The sequence below is a fragment of the Cebidichthys violaceus genome, unplaced genomic scaffold (genome assembly GCF_023349555.1).
Source record: "Cebidichthys violaceus isolate CVI_PGR_0920_01 unplaced genomic scaffold, fCebVio1.0.p SCAF_13, whole genome shotgun sequence".
NCBI lineage: Eukaryota > Metazoa > Chordata > Actinopteri > Perciformes > Stichaeidae > Cebidichthys > Cebidichthys violaceus.
This window is the reverse complement of record NW_027176296.1, coordinates 14717224-14737873: the sequence shown is the minus strand read 5'-3', so window position 1 is coordinate 14737873 and position 20650 is coordinate 14717224. Positions and strand designations below refer to the sequence as shown.

At 46.1% G+C, this 20650-nt stretch overlaps 2 protein-coding genes across 3 annotated transcripts; both read left to right on the top strand.

Moving 5' to 3' along the window:
* Positions 1-382: 382 nt before the first annotated feature.
* Positions 383-6751, top strand: scly (selenocysteine lyase). 2 transcript variants are annotated; one of them, XM_068707866.1, is made up of 13 exons: positions 383-474; positions 2936-3034; positions 3199-3308; positions 3517-3617; positions 3758-3935; positions 4060-4187; positions 4482-4637; positions 4722-4828; positions 4939-4975; positions 5130-5213; positions 5834-5933; positions 6131-6206; positions 6321-6751. In XM_068707866.1, exons 2-13 carry the CDS (start codon positions 2943-2945, stop codon positions 6472-6474), a joined length of 1323 nt encoding a protein of 440 aa, XP_068563967.1. In that variant the 5' UTR covers positions 383-474; positions 2936-2942; the 3' UTR covers positions 6475-6751. The 2 variants fall into 2 exon arrangements, with proteins under 2 accessions (XP_068563967.1, XP_068563966.1); XM_068707865.1 differs by having other exon boundaries at positions 383-571.
* A 538-nt stretch (positions 6752-7289) lies between these two features.
* Positions 7290-20331, top strand: espnla (espin like a). Its single transcript, XM_068707178.1, has 11 exons — positions 7290-7583; positions 9915-10105; positions 10278-10464; positions 10561-10743; positions 10841-10972; positions 16263-16439; positions 16562-16694; positions 16792-16964; positions 17056-17220; positions 17796-18748; positions 19522-20331. The coding sequence occupies exons 1-11, from the start codon at positions 7290-7292 to the stop codon at positions 20051-20053; spliced, it is 3120 nt and encodes a 1039-aa protein (XP_068563279.1). The 3' UTR covers positions 20054-20331.
* Positions 20332-20650: the final 319 nt, after the last annotated feature.

Below are 20650 nucleotides of genomic sequence, written 5' to 3'. Positions count from 1 at the left end.
GTTGCAAGGTTGTTGCCATGTCTGCATGGGAGCGTGTCTGGGACTGTTCATATTGCATTATCTTTCTTGTTTTAAAAACTCATCTACTAGCCTAGAAATTATATCATTTTAATATTTTTTCGAAATGACCAATTTTCCATACTTTCGCAGAGTTTCAAATTTAGTACACTTCGGTTAAAAAAAAAAAAGCGAGAAAGGGAAAGAGTGATCTTTGCTTTTACTGAACACTAGCTTTGTTCCGAATTTATATGGATACAATTGAATATAATTCATATAATAAAGCACCCATTAAAACGTTGTACTACGTCGTTTGGGGCGTTCTCTGACGGTCTCTGACATATTTAATTGCAGCTTTCCCTTTAAGACATCTGCCAACCCGGCAGGGCAGCGCCTCTTTCTCATCCAACGCTAGCTAGCGAATGATTGACACAGGCTAGTAAATCCATTCAGGACTCCTTCACACCACTTCACAAGGTTAGACACACAGCCAGGAGTCTCAGCTGGCCGTGTCACACGATGGAGGACATATCTGACTCCTCTTGAGGGCTCGAAAGCAGATGAATAGTAAAATGTACTCATGCTATCAAACACTAGTTGACGTTAGCAGCATTAGCTAGCTTTAGCTCCAGTTAACAGATGTTAACTACAGTAAACTAGCGTTAGCTAAGTTAGCTCAATACATTCCCGGTCCTGCAGACATGGATGGCCAGGGATGAGACAGGTTGTTTTAATGGAACAGTTACATGTTTTCTGTTCACCGTAGTTGGTACACAGTAAGCTACTCGTCCCGGTAACGTAGCTGAGTTATTAACGTTACCTGTCACGTCCGCTACTGACAACATGGATGTAACGTTAGCCGACAGACAGCAGAATGACTGGACAACATTGAGTTATGTTAACGCAAATGTGTAATTAACCTCTCTACTAGAGAGTAACTAACCTCTGTACTAGAGAGTAACTAACGTCTGTACTAGAGTAACTAACCTCTACTAGAGTAACTAACCTCTGTACTAGAGTAACTAACCTCTGTACTAGAGAGTAACTAACCTCTGTACTAGAGTAACTAACCTCTGTACTAGACAGTAACTAACCTCTGTACTAGAGTAACTAACCTCTGTACTAGAGAGTAACTAACCTCTGTACTAGAGTAACTAACCTCTGTACTAGATAGTAACTAACCTCGGTACTGAGAGTAACTAACGTCTGTACTAGACAGTAACTAACCTCTACTAGAGTAACTAACCTCTATACTAGAGTAACTAACCTCTGTACTAGAGAGTAACTAACCTCTGTACTAGAGTAACTAACCTCTGTACTAGACAGTAACTAACCTCTACTAGAGAGTAACTAACCTCTGTACTAGACAGTAACTAACCTCTGTACTAGAGTAACTAACCTCTGTACTAGAGAGTAACTAACCTCTGTACTGAGAGTAACTAACCTCTGTACTAGAGTAACTAACCTCTGTACTAGAGAGTAACTAACGTCTGTACTAGAGTAACTAACCTCTGTACTAGACAGTAACTAACCTCTGTACTAGAGAGTAACTAACCTCTGTACTAGAGAGTAACTAACCTCTGTACTAGAGAGAAACTAACCTCTGTACTAGAGTAACTAACCTCTGTACTAGAGAGCAACTAACCTCTGTACTGAGAGTAACTAACCTCTGTACTAGAGTAACTAACCTCTGTACTAGAGAGTAACTAACGTCTGTACTAGAGTAACTAACCTCTGTACTAGACAGTAACTAACCTCTGTACTAGAGTAACTAACCTCTACTAGAGTAACTAACCTCTGTACTAGAGAGTAACTGACCTCTGTACTAGAGTAACTAACCTCTGTACTAGACAGTAACTAACCTCTGTATTAGAGTAACTAACCTCTGTACTAGAGTAACTAACCTCTGTACTAGACAGTAACTAACCTCTGTACTAGAGAGTAACTAACCTATGTACTAGAGAGTAACTAACCTCTGTACTGAGAGTAACTAACCTCTGTACTAGAGTAACTAACCTCTGTACTAGAGAGTAACTAACCTCTACTAGAGTAACTAACCTCTGTACTAGACAGTAACTAATCTCTGTACTAGAGTAACTAACCTCTGTACTAGAGAGTAACTAACCTCTACTAGAGTAACTAACCTCTGTACTAGACAGTAACTAATCTCTGTACTAGAGAGTAACTAACCTCTCTACTAGAGAGTAACTAACCTCTGTACTGAGAGTAACTAACCTCTGTACTAGACAGTAACTAACCTCTGTACTAGAGAGTAACTAACCTCTCTACTAGAGAGTAACTAACCTCTGTACTGAGAGGAACTAACCTCTGTACTAGAGTAACTAACCTCTGTACTGAGAGGAACTAACGTCTGTACTAGAGTAACTAACCTCTGTACTAGAGAGTAACTAACCTCTGTACTAGAGAGGAACTAACCTCTACTAGAGAGTAACTAACCTCTGTACTAGAGTAACTAACCTCTGTACTGAGAGGAACTAACCTCTGTACTAGAGTAACTAACCTCTGTACTAGAGTAACTAACCTCTGTACTAGAGAGTAACTAACCTCTGTACTGAGAGTAACTAACATCTGTACTAGAGTAACTAACCTCTGTACTAGAGTAACTAACCTCTGTACTAGAGAGGAATTAACCTCTGTACTAGAGACAGTTGGCATTTAATCACAAACCACGTGGTGTGATAATAATTAGTACACCTGCTGTTTCACTTGCAGTCATTCACTCTTATGGGAACAATACTTCTCTAAGTGTCCAACCAGCTGTCAAAACACTGTCAAAAATAAATGCAACCTCAACTCATTTAAAAGTTGAGAAATATAAATAGAAGTGTTGCTGCAAGGAGCTGTATAGTGTTGGATTAAAAACATCACTGGAATCATTGCCTGACTGCATCCTGCTAAATGTTTTATCTCTGTTTAGGAGTGTCATGGCCAAGCAATCTGAAGACGTCACCCCGGTAACGGGTCACACCTTCAGTGGCCACTCCTTTCAACATTACTCAGAAATGAATCTAGACAGGTAGGAACATTTGATTTGGGATGGTGCCGTTGTGGAAAGCAAAATGGGATTGATTCGATGATGATGCTCTGGGTGTTTTGTTAATGTGTAATATATAGACTTAAACCGAGTACATGAAATGAGTTGAGAAAAGATTTCTTTCCCATGTCTATTATGTAATGGAGGATCTACATGGACTACAATGCCACCACTCCGCTGGAACCAGAAGTGATCCAGGCCATTACTGAAGCCCTGCAGGATGCCTGGGGAAACCCGAGTAGCAATTATATAGCAGGTGAAGAATACTCCAACCTTCATCAAAATGCCATTGACTTAATGTTGGATTTGTAAATGAGGCGTATGTGTGCGTAAAGCCATTTCCTTTAACGAGCTAATGATGCGCCCCCCCCCCCCCCCCCAATTCTCCTTCTCAGCACCCAAACAATAGTGTTGTATCTCAGCACGCAACAAATAAAAAGGTGCTTAATCACTTTTATTTCTAGGTGCTAAAGCCAAGGCGACGATCAATCAGTCCAGAGAGAATGTGGCGAGAATGGTTGGAGGGAAAGCAGAAGACATAATTTTCACATCAGGTGGAACAGAGGTAAGTGGACTTTTTTATTTATTTTTTGCTCTGGTTTTCAAAAACCTACATCGGTTTTGTGTGACGCTGGAAAATGTTTAGTGCAGAATTGTGGTACCATGCATGCAGCGGTGGTTCATAGCAAAGAAATGTTCTTTCAGGCCAATAACCTGGTGCTGCACACCGCTGTAGAGCACTTCAGGAGAAGCTGCAGGGCTGCAGAGCAACGGGAAGGACACCGGAACGGAAGCAACGGCCTTCCTCACATAATCACCTCGAATGTGGAGCATGACTCGGTCAAACTAGTAGCTGAGCACCTCCAGAAAGATGGCAAGGCAGGTAGGAGACCAATGCTTTTTTTTTTTTTTTTTTTTTTTTTTTTTTTTAACAACTAATCCGATGTAGCTTCTTTTACCTTTACTTGCTCTCTTGACTTGTTTGGGTAACTGTGTTTTTGTCACAGATGTGACATATGTGCCCGTGTCTAAGGTGACGGCCCGTGTGGAGGTGGAGGACGTCATTGCTGCGGTGCGTCCCAACACTTGTCTCATCTCAATCATGCTGGCCAACAATGAGACAGGAGTCATCATGGTAAGAAGGAGAGAGAGGCTTAGAAACCAGGCGGTCTCTTCTACGTTCTCTTCTTTGTCCTTATACTATTGATAAGAGAAATTCTATTTTGTTATTGGAAGAGATAGAGCAGTCCGTCAGTGTTTGAGGCAGGAATTGGTTCTCATGAAGCAGACAGTTGCATTAGCTGATAAGTCCTTCCATTCATCATATTTTGGATATGACTTAAAATACAATTTCAATGTAAAAACAAAAGGCTCTAGGTGCAGTACAGTCTAATGTGCCCTGTATGCTGAAACTGCTTCGTCTCGTCAGCCAGTCCAGGAGATCTGCCAGAGAATAAAGTCTGTCAACAAGCAGCATGAGCGGCTCAGGATCCTGCTGCACACTGATGCTGCTCAGGCTCTGGGGAAAATCAGGGTCGATGCCTGTGAACTGGGAGTGGATTACCTCACCGTCGTGGGACACAAGGTCAGGAACCTGTCAGATAAAATATCTTGATTTGGCATCGCTGATATTTAAACATATTATTGAAAGGTCTTGTGACCTTTCTAGTTCTATGCGCCTCGGATCGGTGCTTTGTTTGTGAACGGCCCGGGAAGAAGGACGCCGTTGTATCCGATGCTGTTTGGAGGAGGACAGGAGAGAAACTTCAGACCAGGGTAACACGCATCGTCTTACTTGAGGAAATGTCAATAAAGCCACCAAGTATGCATGAAAAAACAACAAAGATGTAAATATACGGGTCAATCTGTCCTTTTGAATATTACAGCACAGAAAACACACCAATGATTGCTGGTCTGGGAAAGGTATGTTTCCTACTCCGTATATATGTGTTACTTTTTTTATTTTAGAGCATTTCTCTAGAAGCTTCCACTGAATAATGTTTGACTCTAAATGAGGTTTTTTTTTTAATCTCCCTGACGTAACAGCGCATGCATTGATCGATTGTGTGTCTGTTAGGCTGCAGAGCTGGTGACCTCCAATCTGTCGGATTATGAGAGTCACATGCAAAGTACCAAACTTTACCTGGAGGAACGGCTGAAGGTAAGTCTGAGTCCGTTTAGAGAGATGAAAAATGTCACATTCTCTGTGATATATGTCAATAGTGACGTTAGCAGTTTCTGGAGTCATTGAGCTTATTATCTGCGCCAGGAAATCATGCGCTCGGGTGTGTGTGTGTGTGTGTGTCTGTCTGTCCATGTCTAATCTCACAAACTGCTGGCCCCGTCAGCCTGATATTTTGTGTGCTCATTTATGACCGTATGCTCAAGAACCTCTCGTGGTTGAGGTGCTTCACAATGTCTGAAAAACCTATTATATTGACGGCTCACTCCTCCCCCCTCTTAAGGGGCCGGTAGGGGCCGCAAGGGATCAACAACTGTTTCAATAGCAAAAGGCAATCGGCAAGGCTAAAAACAAGCCTGACCGAGCCTGGCATCCGTGAAAGAGGTTGGTCTCATTTTCTTCTCAATACGAGATGAATAAATCCTGTTTTTTTTTTGTCATCCTCGCTGCCATCTTGCAATTTTCGAATTTGAACTGTAATATGATTGCTGTTCACAGGGATTTTTGTTCTTTGACTTCAAAAATTATATTATCATCATTCTTACCTTTTATACGTTAAAAAAAAAAAAAACGTGCCGTCAATGTGTTTTCCTTTTCAGGCCGTCTTTAAAGACAAGATCCGCTTCAACAGCCATTACCCGGGCTCTGATATCCTCCCTAACACATGTAACGTGTCCATCCTGGGCCCAACATTACAAGGTGATGTCATTACTTCTTCCTCCTCCAGGCTGCTCTATGTCTGTTTTGGCCTGTCCTCTAACCCTACACCAATGTTTGTGGGAGGCAGTTCATGACCTGCACAGGGCCATTTGTAAGCCACAAAGGCTTTGAATAATTAATCTCTCTCTCTCTCTCTCTCTCTCTCTCTCTCTCTCTCTCTCTCTCCCCTGCTGTAGGCTGGAGGGTATTGTCCAACTGTAGGAGGCTGTTGGCCAGCGTTGGTGCCGCCTGCCACTCAGACAGTGGAAACAGGTAAAAGAGTCCCTCTGTCACCCATTACTCTCCAGACACCATATTGATCGCAGTCCACATTAACCCCCCCCCCCCCCCCCCCCCCCCCCGCGTTGCACTGTGTCCATCCATCAGGCCTTCTCACATCCTTCTGAGCTGTGGCGTCCCCTCGGAGGTGGCAGCTAGCGCCCTGCGGCTGAGCGTGGGCAGGGCAACGACCAAAGCAGACGTGGATGCAGTTGTGGCCGACCTGAGGGAAACCGTGCAGCTGCTGGAAGAAATGGACTGAGGGCCCCCCGTGTGCATAAACAGTCATCCTGTAGGTCAGATAAGGTCAGATGTATAGAATTAAGAACGCATCATCTTGAGTTTTGTTGTTACATTCAATGATCATGCAAAAGATATGCAAGATAAATAATAAAAAGGGAAGTAGTTGAAGTGACCTGAGGGGAGATGTTATGGAGAGATGACTGTACTCAGCTTCCATCACCATGTGAGGAGCTAATCAGCTAATTGGAGTCGGGGCAACATGTATGAGTGTTATGGAAATAAAATATTAACATACACCTTTGAATATTTTCTCATGAACCCAAAGAGCTGTAAAATATTATATGTAGATTGTAATCATGCAAATGTATCATCTGTTTAGTCAACCCCACCGAGATGAATTTTTAAAATAGTTGTAAAAAATAACACTCGTCGTAATCCACCGTGCACTGGCTCCGACTTCTCCCATTACTTAAGTTTCCGTGCCGCCTCAGCTCCCCCGTCTCCAGTGAAGCGTTGGTGCGTGTGCCAGCATACGGTCACCGGCGCACAAAGGAGAGCGCGAGGCCACGAGTGCTGCGCCTCCACCCGTCTTTCATTACCTTTCTATCTCGCAGGCCCCCTCCCCTCTTCCCCAACAGCCATGCCGGCCAGCTGGCTCCCTGCTCGGGTGTCACTTTCCTGGCTCGGGAAGCGGCATGCGAGTGCACGGGTTTTTTTTTTTTGTTATTGAATGAGAGTTGAGCATGAGCGAGAAAGCGATGCTATCCCGGTGGGAGCCAAAGAGCCCCGGGGAGCCCGCTCCGCATGCCACAACCTACCCGTAAGCGGCCGGGGATGGTGCTTCATCGGGCCATCCGGGCAGCGCGAGCGGGGGACCTCGCGGCCCTCAGGGAGCTGGCATCTTCCGGTCGCCTCTCACCTGTGATCGCCGACGCTCAAGGTGCAGGCCCGGTGCACCACGCGGCGAGGTGCGGACGCCTGGAGTGCCTGCGGTTCCTGGTGAGCGAGCTGGGGCTGGCGGCCGACGCCCGGGCCTCGAACAGGGCCACGCCAGCGCACGACGCAGCAGCCACGGGCCACATCCGGGAGCTGCAATGGCTGGTGGACTTTGGAGGCTGCAATGTTGAGGTGAGCACTGTGAGGATCTCTACAGAAAGAGAGAGAGAGGGAGGGAAACCTACCTCCAGGGCTCAAAAGCCTTGGAGAGATGCCACATGTCCAGCTCTCCTGGTAATTTCCACCGACTCCGTTTTTCTGTGAGCCTAAATTCAGGCGATGGCTTCAGATGGTCATCTAACTGATCCCAGAGTGAGGTTACATCACCGCAGTTGCAAAAAGGTACCGTACACTACAGTACCTTTTCAGATGCATTACCAGCTGATTACATCATGTGGCGTTGACTTACTGGGTGTCCATTAGTATTATATAGTTAGTGTAATTAGGTCCAGATGCTTGAGGGGACCTCTCACTGAAATTAGCTATTAGGACTGAGTACATCTCTGTTGTTTCACAAATATAGGTATAAACATATTACGTAATTGTTTCTTTAGATAGATAGATACTAACTTTATTGATCCCGCGAGGGGAAATTATTTTGTTACAAGAAGCAATAGGTTACAGAGCAGCAATAGGTCACTGGTAAAAAATCTTAATATTATATATAAAGAAAAAATAAAAATAAAAATACACATGTCACAATATATACAATTATAATATAGTAAAGATGTTATATAAAAAATGCACACTATATACACAGTGAATAGAACAGAATAATATTAAATCAACAAAATAAACAGTAGTGCAGAGGTTTAACAATTTGATTTGGCCCGAGGTGATTTATTGTACAGTCTTATAGCAGTAGGCAGGAATGTTCTCCTGTACCTGTCCTTATGACAGCGGAGCTGGATCATTCTGTTGGAGAAAGTGCTCCGCTGTCCCTGCAGTAGGTGGTGGAGAGGGTGGTCCTGGTTATCCAATATGGATAATAGTTTCTTCAGTGTCCTCCTCTCCACCACCTGATCCAGATAGTCTTGTTTACAGCCGATGATGGAGCCGGCCTTCTTAACCAGTTTGTTAAGTCTGTTGGTGTCTCTGGCTCCAATGCTGCTCCCCCAGCAGACTACGGCGAAGTACAGTGCACATCCCCGTCTTGTACAGCGTTGATGTTGGCCTTCCAGTTCAGTCTGTTGTCGATGGAGACACCCAGGTACTTGTACTCCTTCACCATGTCCACGTCCTCTCCCAGAACTCTCAGTGGCTGTGGAGCCGTCGTCTTCCTCCTGAAGTCGACCACCATCTCTCCGGTCTTGGCCACGTTCAGAAGCAGGTGATTTCTACCGGCCCACTCCACTAAGTCATCCACCACTGCCCTGTACTCCTCCTCCCGTCCGTCCCTTATACACCCGACCACTGCAGAGTCATCAGAGAACTTCTGCAGATGGCATGACCCCGAGTTGTACTGGAAGTCAGAGGTGTACAAGGTGAACAGGAAGGGAGACAGAACAGTTCCCTGTGGGGCTCCAGTATCACTGACCACCGTATCAGACAGCACACGGCCCAGTCGGACAAACTGTGGTCTGCCTGTGAGGTAGTCAGTGATCCAGGAGACGGTGGACGCGTTAACCCCCACCTCCCGCAGCTTCTCACTCAGTAGCACTGGTTGGATGGTGTTAAATGCACTGGAGAAGTCAAAGAAAGTGATTCTCACCGGTTCCATCCAGGTGCGACTGAGCTCGTTGCAGCAGGTAGATGATGGCGTCGTCCACTCCCACATGAGGCTGGTATGCAAATTGCAGAGGGTCCAGTGATGATTTCACCTGCGGTCGGAGGTGGGCCAAGACCAGCCTCTCCAGCACCTTCATCACATGGGATGTGAGGGCAACTGGTCGGTAGTCATTGAGGCCAGATGGTGTCGTCTTCTTAGGAACAGGAACCAGGCACGACGTCTTCCACAGCACCGGGACTTCCTCCTGCTTCAGGCTCAGGTTGTAGAGGTGTTGTAGGACATCAGACAGCTGGATGGCGCAGGTCTTCAGGACCCTGGGGCCGATGCCATCAGGTCCCTCTTCCTTGGACAGACTTCCTTGGTGGAGTCTCTCCAGCTGTCTTCTAACCTGGCCAGTCGTCACAGAGAGGGGGGGAGGGTGGTCATGGTGTCGGTGGTGGAAGAGCCCTTTGAAGTAGAGGGCTCATTGTCCGTGCCGCTCACCAGGGGGGACAGAGGGGGGAGGGGAGGAGGCAGCCGAGGTGTTTGTGAGGTGAGGTGTGTGGAGGAGACAGATGATGATTTACTGGTTATTAATAGAACCAAATGTCTTAATTGGTGGCGCTCCTAAAAGAAAAGAAATGCACCTAATGAAACCCCTTCGTCGTGTCTTGATAATCAAGAATGTCTATTATTTTTTAAGTCGAGTTCTGCATCAAGCTTCACCCAACTCCCCTCTTTGTTGATGTTCCCAGGACAGGGATGCTGCTGGTGCCGCTGCCCTCCACCTCGCGGCCCGGTTCAGTTGTGCGGAGGTCATCAAGTGGCTGCTCTCTGTCGGGGGAGCGGCCGAGGTGGAGACGAACTGCGGGGCTGTGCCGGCTCACTACGCCGCAGCCAATGGGGACCTCACCTGCCTAAAGCTACTCGTTCAACAGGCACCCGGGTGAGTTCACAGCCTGTCAACTAAAAAACGATGCTGAGATGATGGGGGTAGTGCCATCTCTCGTCCATCTCCTCAACCTGAGACAGTGGCACTTAGTCAGGACCAGATAAAGACGTGTCCCCCTTTCCTGCCCTTTTGCCCACCCTGCTGTTGACCCGGTGTTGGGCTACAGCTGTGTGGACCGCCAGACGGTCACCGGCGCCACCCCGCTCTATCTGGCCTGCCAGGAGGGGCACCTGCACGTGGCGGAGCACCTCGTGAACGACTGCGGCGCCGACGTCCACCTGAGGGCCCACGATGGCATGACCTGCCTGCATGCGGCTGCTCACATGGGCCACCAAGCTGTCGTGGTGTGGCTGGTCAGTAGAGAAGCACAACACGTGTCGTCCTACGATATGTACGCGTGTGTTTTGTTCAGTCCGCACTTTTTAACCCTCCTCGTTGACCCTAAACAGGTGACGTGCGCCGACGTCAGCCTGTCCTGCCAGGACCGAGATGGAGCCACTGCTTTGCACTTTGCTGCCAGCAGAGGGCACTATTGCATCTTGGAGAGGCTGCTTCGCTTGGGTTCAAAGGTCATCAAGGATCACTGGGGGGGGACCCCACTTCATGACGCTGCAGAGAATGGAGACCTGGAGGTTGGACGTGACTTCTTTCTGTAGTTGTTGTCATAGTTTTTGTCTTATCTTAAATAAACTAAACTGTTCTACCGTATTGTTCTATTGCTTCTTTCAGTGCTGTAAAATCCTGTTGGCCAACCAAGCGAACCCTTCAGATCATGACGTTGATGGGTTCACGGCAGCAGACTTGGCGGAGTACAACGGACACCATGACTGTGCCAGATATCTCTGTGCCATTGAGAGAAGTGTAAGCTCCCTCACCTGTTTTACTTCACACACTCTCCTGCTCTGTGTCCTCTCTTTGTGTCAGCGCTGCCCAGCTGTTTACCTCGGCGCGAGAAATCAAAGCTGGTTCTCGGTCGACGGCGAACATCTGGAAGAATCTTGGCGAGTCCTTGTTCTTAATTTGCGGCGTGTATTTGGCGCGGGGTCGAGCGTGCTCTTCTCCAGCGCCGTGTTCCTCCACTCAGCCTGATTGCTTTGCTCTCAGTTTAAGAGGGCCGAGGAAGTGGAGGACGACGGCTTTTGTGTTTCTAATAAGGCGTTTCGAGGTGCCGTGAGTGCCGGGGGAGAGCCGTCGCATCTCAGCTTGCCGCCGAGGAGATAAGCTCTTTTGTTTGGTGCAGAAAGCACGACACCCCTTTCATGTGGCTGATGAATATTTTAGCGTGAACACATTGTTTGTGCCCGTTGACCCATCAGGGGTCAAGGCAGTTAAAAACCGGCCTGCGTTTAACTCAAATTACTCTTCAGTTTGCTGTGTGAAGCCTCTTTGTAATTACTCTTCAGTTTGCTGTGTGAAGCCTCTTTGTGTTTTAAATCGTGTGTTTTTCTTTTGAATAGCTACATAATAATTAGGTTTAGAGGAGAACAGTTGAAGCTGATGCTGACATTTGAGCTCGTGGAGTTGACTTTAAAGAGGAAAGAGGTTATACTGTTAGCTGTCGGCAGACTTGTTGAACTCGAAAGCCACCTGCGGCCTGTCCTCGTTTCTCCCCATCGCCCTAAAACACGGACTGTACCGCGATGCACACAGAGAGTAAGGAAAGCTGTCCGTCCAATAGAAGCCATTAATTAATCAGCAGAGAGGAGCAGCGCTCGTACACGAAGAGGATGATGGTAGAGAGCTCCCCCTTCAGAAATAATCCTCCCTTCAACAATGGGGAGCTAATTAGCTCGGGGGCCGCTGAGACGTCGGCGCGCTGCCGGAGCCGCCGCCAACTAAGGGCCTATCAGTTACCCCTCTCCTGCGGCTCAGGTGGAGGGCCCGGGGGCTGAGCGCGTTACGAGATCCACAAGCTTAAGTTTCAGCGTTTTCACCATTCTGATGCCTGGAACCGGCAACTCTATCCCTCTGTGGACTCGGAGAGCAGGATGTCACTGGCTTTAAACACACGTTTGATTGTGTGTGTCATGGTTTTTATTTTTTTTTTTCCAGTGACTTGGAAGTGCTATGATTGTCACCTCTGGATGTTGGGTAATGATGGTAGCAGACAGAATGACGTATCGGGTTTCTTGGCAACGTATGAATCGGACACGCGTGCACCGAGAGGTCATCTGATGGAGAACCCGAATCGGCAGTTAATTGATTTTACATCCTCGTAATATTTGGATGGCAGACTAATGTAATGCTGTGGAACCCACCGTGCCGCAGAGGAGCCGTACATGTAGACGTGCTTTAACTACATGTCTGGTGGCTTTTGGGTTTGTCAAGCGCTGCGTGGATCACGGGGTTCTTAAGTGTCAGTCAGATAATCTCATTTCCGAGCAGCGACCCAAATGGATTGGGACATCGACCGGGGAGAGCTGTGTATGTGTGTGTGTGTGTGTGTGTGTTTGGAACCGCTCACAGCGAGGTCAGACCCCGCTGCTCCTCATCTCGCATCTCAGGAACAGCTGCAATCAAATAAACAGCGTGCGGCCGGAGGTTTACTCCACACACACACACACACACACACACACACACACACACACACACACACACGTTCGTGGCTTTTGCGCTCCATTCACAGCGATCGGGCCCAAGATACTGTTGTTTGAGGATGGTATTTTTAGAACACACATTGTCTAATTCATCACTGTGTTTTAGTCATGATTTCCGCTTAGTGTTTTTTTTGCAGTGAGAAAGAAAACACATGCTTTAGTGACTTTTATTTGTATTATTAATGGAATATCTAATCAACATTATCACTAGTTAGCATCTATCAGATTAGATCAAATAATCTCCTGAAGCCCCCCCCCCCCCATCTGTTGATCTGTTGATTTTTCTCAATCTCACAAAGCCCGGCTGCATCTCATTTACATGTGTGTCACAGATGGGGAGATATTTTGCAGAACTATAAAATCTATTTCCTAGAGTATCCCCATACGCAATGTAATACTGTATACACTATGCAACTTTTAAAGTACGGAATGCCGAGGTTAACAGCTGTAGAGCCGGAAAAATGTGTGCATTAATCGACTAGTTGATAGACAAAAAAATTATTTGTAACTGTTTTAATAATCGTTTTAAGTAATTTTTATAAAGCTGAAATGACAAAAACTCACAATTATCCTTTTATTATCTTTTATTTACTAGGAAATTGTGATTGGGCTATTTTTTGACATTTTAAAGACAATAATAATAATAATAATAATAATAGATCAATTGATAATGTAATCAATATTTAGTTTGAAATTGGGGAATTATTGAAAGATCTTTAAAAAAAATGTGTCCAGCATCTGTCCCAGCGCTCTGTTTGTTGTTGTCAGCGTTTCCACATTCACACTCGGACCCATCTTATGGTGTCACATTGTGTTTCCACTGTCACAGCCCACTAGTGATCTCAGGTAGATTTTGCCCCCAGCCCTCACAAAAGCCTCCTCCTTTCAATTGTCCCAAGTGGAAAAACCATCACCTGAATGCGCGTGGATAAAATGTCTCTTTTGCAGCTGCTTTGACAAGTCTTCTGCTGATACTTCCCCTCGTGCGGCGCCGTGTCCGTTGGTTTGTCTGTGTATTGGTGACATTACCGGGCCATCCTATCCTTTCCCTTAATTATTAACCGCACGCTCCCATCAGAGTTTATTGTTTATTGCCTGGCAGCCCTTGGCCACTGGTAGGGATGCTCGTGATGGTGTCAAACGAGCGGTTGGTGATCTTCCGATAGTGTCACATCCGCGGAGCCATCGCCCCGGGTTCCCTGGCCGCAGGAGTCGGTGCCTTCGGAGTTTCGCCGTACAGCGAGGTCTTACCGAGTGCACCGGGAGGAGAGGTCGAGGTCAGTGGGTTTTTAGGTCTGTTTGTGGATCATTTTCAGTTTGTTTTCTGCTTTCTATGCTGCCTTTGCTTCTTTTGTTCTTTATTACATCATATTTTTTTTTTGGAGCGTGTGTTCGTGAGTAAGCAAGTGACTGCTCAGGCTGAGTAATTAGTTTTGTGAAGTGAAGGGAACATTTTGTAAGTTCTGTTATTAAGGGAACTCGATGTTTTGGCAATGTTTGACCTATTTTCTGATCAGCTGTGGCCTCTTACGGTTAGGCATGACTAATACTCTCAGTTTATGTTGCCATTGTTGATGTTTTGCAAATTCCTTTTTTGAGTCATGCACTCTTTCTAGATGTGGCTTTCTGATCCAGTAGCTGTTACAATGTTCCGTTATGAAGTAGACATATATTGTCATTCGAAAAAAAAGCTGTAAAAGTTGGCAAAAACATGGTGTCAGTCTCGAGCATTTACCCCCATGCAGGAAACCTGAGAGTATTTTAACCTGCGAGTGGACGTGTATTTACACTATAGTGTTCTGTGTATAATGTACACCGGCTGTATACATTCCACATTGCAATTTATCACCAGGAACGTGAATAATTCATGTGGGTGCATGTTTCTTTCTTTCTTTCTTTTTTTTTTTTTTTTTTTTGGCGACATCTTTTTAAATACACACGGTGTTCTGAAATGCCGGGGCGTCGAACCAAGGGGAGCGCCGGTGCTGCGTGTCCCGACAACGAGGCAGCCATGTTTCTTAACTCTTGGCTCCTGCTCCGTAGCGATGGGGCTCTCTGCGGTCTTTGATAGAGGGAGAGTGGATCCAGGGCCAAAACAGGGCTCGGTTATCTATATCTGCGTGGCAATTGTGATGGGGGTGCTAATGAAAACCAAATGCTCTCTGGCCACTGGATCTAATTAAACACACACACACACACACACACACTCTCACAGGCGGTTGATCGTAGCTTTTAGGACATTGAACTGTTACGAGAAGGGTCACAAAGGAATTGCCCCCCCCACCCCCACCCCACCCCCTGTTTATCTATTTACAGATTGCACAACTTCGGGGAAGTCAGTTCCTCCGCCCGAGCGGTGTCACAGCATATTTCGTGCTGTTGGACATCAAAGTGCCGCGTGAGAGGAAATGGCACGGACCACCTCACGGACACAAAGCACAACAGCATGCAGCAGCTTGTTAGGGCTGCCTTTGATGTTTCGGTTACTAATAATGTCCTCGGAGAGCTGAATTTGATATGCATTCTGCATGGAGTGCATTAGGACAACGCAGGTTCATTAAAGGGGATCTAAATGTTTCCATACATCCGACATCCTCCCGAGAGTGGTGTGAAACGCTGCCAATTATCCGAGGACGCTTACTTGTTTTGCTCTCCGTGTATTTTCGTGGCGCGCCTCCTCAGGCTTTAAATGTTCGGATGTGTTCCTTTCAATCTAGTATGTTTCAAGTATTATATTTTTTTTAGCATTAAAGTATGGTTTCACCGGCACAAATACATTTTTGAAGCTAATATTCCTGATTCCCTTTGCATCTACATGTCACACTGACCTCAAGAAAACAACCCAAACAAATCCTTCTATTAATATAATTGTGTGATTGATTCTATCTCCCACAGACTCTTACCTGCTCTATCTCCATCACATACTGTGTGTCCCTACCTTTGGGCAGAAGCGCAGAATACTTGTTTGTACTTTTTCTCCAGTGAGAAATATTGTGTCTTTGACAACAAATGAAATAACCTCACTTCTTTCCCTGGATAACAATAAATAAGTGTCACTTTTTGTCACTCGACTCATTTTGCATGAGATGTGAACCGTAGAACTAAAGCTTCAGACTACCATTGTAAAGTTGTGTGTTATAAAAAGTCAAAATGTAAAAGGAAAAAAAAAAAAGGTACAAAACCTTTCTCTCCATAATCAGTATGAAATCAAAAGTACAGTAAAGACACAAACGTTTACTGAAGAAGAAACAGAAGCACATGAAGTGAGAAAAGCATTTGTGATGCGGAGGTGATAGTTGTGAAAATGTATGACGGGACAACAGCTGTCCATGTTGTCATATCGGACAATGTGAGGTTCCATCAATATCAACCACGGAATGGAAAATTCACAACAAAAAAGCTCACGTACGGGTCAGTAGTGATTCCACAGTTGGATGTGACAGTAGTCTCTCGTTAGATACCAGGATGTGATTTTTTTTTTTTACCAAATAAGCTACACATTTCATAATATTTGGTCTTGAAAAGTATTGAGTGTGACTCTGTGATACTTGCAGACAGCCTGCCCAGATAAGCCCATCGAGGTGACCGCTCCGGTGGAGGAGGAAGAGGAGGAGGAGGTGAAGGTGAAGCCGGCTGTGTTGTCGCAGTGCAGCAGGGAGGACTACTACGGCTGCCTGAGTGACACATGCAGGGACAGTTACAGCAGTGACACACCCATGGATAGTCTAAAGGTAAACGCTGAGTTCGCCATTTTTTTTTACATTCTTCACAATTTCCTGATTCTACCCAAAGCATCCGGTCCATCACCGTCACTTCATCGTCACCATTTTTATTTATTTTTCGTCTAAACTAGCAACCTGAGAGCGAGGAGGCCCCGCAGGCGAGATACCCTCAGCCCCCTCCTGCACCTCCTTTACCCTCCGCTTCATCCACAACGGAGAAAACCACTGTCAGCAGAATAGGGAAGGTTCAAATCACGACATCCGGTGAGAAAAAAAAATAATTTTCTGTTACTGTGAGTCCCTGTTCAGTGGTGGAAAAAAATAGTGTGTGTTCTTTGAAGATTTATGAAGCGTATTTCAGTTATTAAAGGTTTCAATCAGCCCAAGGCCGCTGGGAGCGAGATTACCGCCACTCCCGATAAGACGATGCAGCCTGGTGCAAACCTCCTGGCTGGAAGAAAACTCCTCGGCGACATGAACTCCATTAAATCCTTGAAACAATCAGGGATGTCAGGAGTCTTCACCGGACAAGCAGTAAGCTTTCTCACTTTCTACATCCTGCCTTTTTGCAAGCGCTCCCTGTCCTTTGCTAAAAAAAAAACAAAACCCTGCTGTGTCTGTGCAGAACAAGATGGTGGTCCTGCCCACTGAGGAGGCCAACCTGTCGGACATCGACTACCTGGTGCCCACCCACGACGAGCGAGGCCGTCCCATCGCTGAGTGGAAGAGGCAAGTCATGGTGAGACAGCTGCAGGCCCGTCTGCTGGACGAGGAGGACCAGAGGAGGAAGGTAACGTCTCTCTGGAAGATTAAACGGGGTTACATCAGCAATGCACTTAGATTGATTTAAATCTGACGTAGCACAGGTTCAGGAGCGGTCGTGATCACACTTGTTGGCTGACAAAATCAGCCCAAACTATTTTATTAAAACAATTTATCAATAAGTGGATCAACAGGAAATTTATGGGCAACTTTCTTTGATAAATTATTGATCGTTTGCAGCCCAGAAAGAGTCAGTTATGTGTTTCTAAACAAACGCTCCAGACCACAACTTCAGCTCCAAAATGCAAAGGGAAAGTTGTCGTATAATTTTGTGATGCTACTCTAAATCTGCATTACTTAACCTTTTGAAAAAAAAAAACAACTTGGAAATTCCATCATCATTTACTTTTAATTGCATATAACAAATCACTGAACACATTTGCTCGCCAAGTCATATTTTTGAGGTTTGGATTGCAGTTTAACTGTATCATTACTCTTTTCCCCTCACGCCTAAGCCATATGAAATATATAATATTAAAAAAAAAAGTTCAAATGTGACATCCTGCATGTTTATCTGCAAGCTGTTTGCTTCTCCTCTGACAGGAAAATGGGAACAGATATGCCAAAGTCAGCTGGAGGTTCTCCCAAGCCCACAACGCCATCCTGGGGCCCTCTGGTGAGCTGCTGACGGAGGATGACCTCATCTATGTGGAGCAGCAGATCGCCAACGTCTCCATGCAAAGGAACTGCGAAGGCTACGAGCTGGAGCTCGCCCGTCTGGCCGAGGAGCTCAGGCACATCCTGCCAGCCCCCATAGTGAACATCACCGCCAACACGCAGTTCAGAAACCTCTCGAGTCAAGTTCCCCTGCCCGTGTGGTGCGGCCGCATCTCTGGCATCGTGAAGAGCATGTCTCTGCTCATGACCAACCTGACGGACCAGCCCCACTGCAAGATGCCCAACACCGACCTGATCACCGTGTTCTCTCAGACGCCCGACCGGCAGAACTCCACCAGGGGACGCAGGGAGAGGATAGAGGATGAGATCCACCAGTTTGGGGTGTCCGTGCGGACGCTGAAGTCCAATTTTGAGACGCAGAACTCACCTTTGTCAGATGCGCCGGAGGAGGTGGGTAGTGCTCTCGCGCGGCTCGAGGCCACGGTGTCAGACAAAGAGCCCAAAGTGTTGACTCCGGCCCCGGAAACCGACCAGAACAACGACTCCGGCATTGACTACGATGAAAACGTCGCGGACGTTCGAGAGACCACCAGCCTCAGGAAGGAGCGTATAGTCGTGCTGTTCTTAGGCCACTGGAAGAAATCGGCCTACACCGTGTCGCTGAAGAGCAAGGATGCAGCAGAGAGGAAGATGAGCGGCGGAAACCCGGGGACGGGCGACAAGTGCGGGTTGGGTCGCAGGAGCAGCGCGGAGAGCGCCCAGTCGAAGATGATGAACAGCTCTCTGGGACACTTCTTCAAGCAGAGGAGCGCTGTCAACAAGATGCTGGGAAACTGGAGGAGCATGATCTCCAGCGTCCCGTCCAGACAGATACGCAGGTAGGGCACTGCATGACCTTTTTATGTAAATCAGAACAGAATGTCTTCACCAGGCGGCAACATCCGGCTCTGCTGAGTGAAGCCAATGCTCAAGTCTTAAAACTTGCAATATCTTTGCTGACCAGCAGGGGGCGACTCCTCCGGTTGTATAGAAGTCTAGTCTAAAATGACTCTACTTCTCTCTTGATTTATTCCCTCAGTAAACATTGTAAACATGAGTTTATGGTCTCAATCTCTAGTTTCAAGTCTTCTTCAATACAGCATGATGTTCAGTTAGTAAATTATGGTCCATTTAGAGTCAAATAGACCATAAAGCAGAGTATGCTGTAGGGCGGGGCTTACTGTGATTGACAGGTCACTGCCGCTACCAGAACCTGCATCATGTCTGCTGAATGTGTTACTCAGCAACTGGTTGCTAACATGTTGTTTGCTACTTTTACAAGCTAATAAGTCAGTTTTAGCTTGTTGAGTTACTCTGCCCCCAAGTGGCCAAAAAGTAAATTAATGCAGCTTTAAAATCCTAAACGTTGTTCATTTTGATTAAAATGAAGGATTTGCTTGAATGTCCAGGACACTAAACTTCAAAAGTTTCAACCGAACAGCATAACGGTTTGGTTTGGAATGCTGTCTGTAGTGCCGTCAATCACTCCATTTGTAGAGTAGACAGAAAAGGAGGTCACTCAGCAAAATTCGGTGGCGGAGCTTCTAATCTTTAGCCTCAGCCTACTGTAGTGTTGAGACGATCTTGAGTAACCATTCAGTGTCCCCCACAGGCTCCACAGGCAGAAAGCCCTCTACTCCCCAGAGCAGTTCCTACCTCGCCTGGACGGCGTGCCGGTGGAGTACGACAACCTGACCCTGGATCTCTTCATGCTGGGCTACTTCCACATCCTGGAGTTGGAGCTTCCGGCGGACGAGCGCAAGATAAGACACCTGCTGTGTTTCGAGGTGTTCGACCACGTGGGGAGCTTCCCCTGGGAGCTGGTCAGGGACTTCCACAAGGCTGTCATACAGGACATCGAGGCCGGGAACCGCGAGTGGAAGGACGGCTTCGAGGACATTAAAGTGAAGTTCTTTGGCAGCGCCGTGAGTCAGACTGAGAGCACTGTGGAGGTGGTGAAACACATCCTCCCAGAGGTGAGACAGGTCCCTAAGGTCATTGTGCAGACGCCCACGCCTGATGAGGGGATGCTCCACGGTGGAACTGACATTTCCAGTTTCAGCAATGAAGAAATTTGCAAATACATCGACCGCAGTTTTGCTTTTTGGAAAGAGAAAGAGGCAGAGATTTTTGATTTTGAGTAGTTGCTTGTGTCATCTTTTTAATATATATTTTTTTGTATTGTTTGTAGTTGTATTACATTAGGGCTGGGTATCAAATCTAAATACTGTTTGAATTATGAATTTACTTGTCGTAATTGTCAACCTTCAAGTACCGAAAGCTAGCGCGGAATGCTTCGCCACATTCTTAGCCATGTTTACTTATTTGACCAGATATTGCCTGATGTGAATTCTAATTTTCTTAATTTTTTTTACTGTATGTTATTGTGTTAAACCATTAGATATTAATGCATTTCATAGGTTTGGACTTTGTTGTTGAATTTTAAAAAATATTTTTACGTTTATAAATAGTATTAAAAAGATACTTAATAGATATTTTGGTACTGCTATTGAAACTCAGGTGTAAATAAATTGGCAACAAATTTCATATTATACTATTAGTATACCCAGCCCTATTACAAAAGCCAGAGTGCCTAGTACTTGTGTTTCTGAGTAAACATCTTCCCAACACAAACTAGAGCTATTGATTTGGCAGGAAGAGGCCCAGTTCTGGAGTTCTGCTGTAAGTTCATGACTTGTTAGGCTGACCCTGATTATTCTTTATAAAGGAAGTAAAAGGAA

Coding starts and splice junctions, on each gene's coding strand:
- espnla (XM_068707178.1), top strand. CDS start 7,290: ATGGTGCTTCATCGGGCCATCCGGGCAGCGCGAGCGGGGGACCTCGCG. Junction 10,106..10,277: donor CTCGTTCAACAGGCACCCGG/GTGAGTTCACAG, acceptor GTTGGGCTACAG/CTGTGTGGACCGCCAGACGG. Junction 10,465..10,560: donor AAGCTGTCGTGGTGTGGCTG/GTCAGTAGAGAA, acceptor GACCCTAAACAG/GTGACGTGCGCCGACGTCAG.
- scly (XM_068707865.1), top strand. Junction 3,936..4,059: donor CCAGAAAGATGGCAAGGCAG/GTAGGAGACCAA, acceptor TTTTTGTCACAG/ATGTGACATATGTGCCCGTG. Junction 6,207..6,320: donor CACTCAGACAGTGGAAACAG/GTAAAAGAGTCC, acceptor TCCATCCATCAG/GCCTTCTCACATCCTTCTGA.